General features: G+C 41.2%; 1 protein-coding gene across 1 annotated transcript in view; it reads right to left on the bottom strand.

The window, feature by feature from the left end:
* The window catches only part of EMH_0007700 (uncharacterized protein), a gene marked incomplete at both ends in the record, with an annotated part of 7,653 nt that overhangs the window by 454 nt on the left and 6,633 nt on the right, over window positions 1–566 (bottom strand). Inside the window, one exon of the mRNA XM_013498110.1 lies at window positions 43–291. Within this exon, the coding sequence (XP_013353564.1) occupies window positions 43–291 (249 nt within the window). The remainder of the gene's footprint in view (window positions 1–42; window positions 292–566) is intronic.

The following is a 566-nucleotide window of genomic DNA, read 5'->3' as shown; positions in this document are numbered from 1 at the left end:
CGTGGGCTGCTGCGCCAGGCTGCCTGAGGCTGGCGCACTCACACCCGATCAAATCTATGCACAGGTACAAAACTGTCTCCTTTTCTACTGTCTCCTTTTCTACTGTCTCCTTTTCTACTGTCTCCGTTTCATCTGTCTCCTTTTCTACTGTCTCCTCATGTGTCTCCTCAGCTGTCTCCTTTTCAGCTGTATCCTTTTCAGCTGTCTCCTTTTCAACTGTCTCCTTTTCAACTGTCTCCTCTTCAACTGTCTCCTTTTCATCTGTCTCCTCTTCAACTGTCTCCTTTTCAACTTCTCATTTTCAACTGTCTCCGTTTCATCTGTCTCCTGAACTGTTTCCTCAACTGTCTCCTTCGGCTGCTGTCTCCTGTTGCAGCTGTCTCCTTTTCTTTTTCTATTTCTTTTATCCTCGTCATATATATGTTTTCTCCTCTTTAACTGTCTCCTTTTATTTCTTAATCTGTCTCCTTTCTCATCTGTCTCCTCTTTTATTTTATTTTTTTTTTTTTTAAAATAAATCTCCTTGAACAGTATTTTCTATCTATCTTCTCTCTGTGTTATCCCAT

Source organism: Eimeria mitis, genomic scaffold (genome assembly GCF_000499745.2).
Source record: "Eimeria mitis Houghton genomic scaffold, Emh_scaff319, whole genome shotgun sequence".
NCBI lineage: Eukaryota > Apicomplexa > Conoidasida > Eucoccidiorida > Eimeriidae > Eimeria > Eimeria mitis.
The sequence above is the reverse complement of the archived record's forward strand: the minus strand, read 5'-3'. Positions and strand labels throughout refer to the sequence as shown.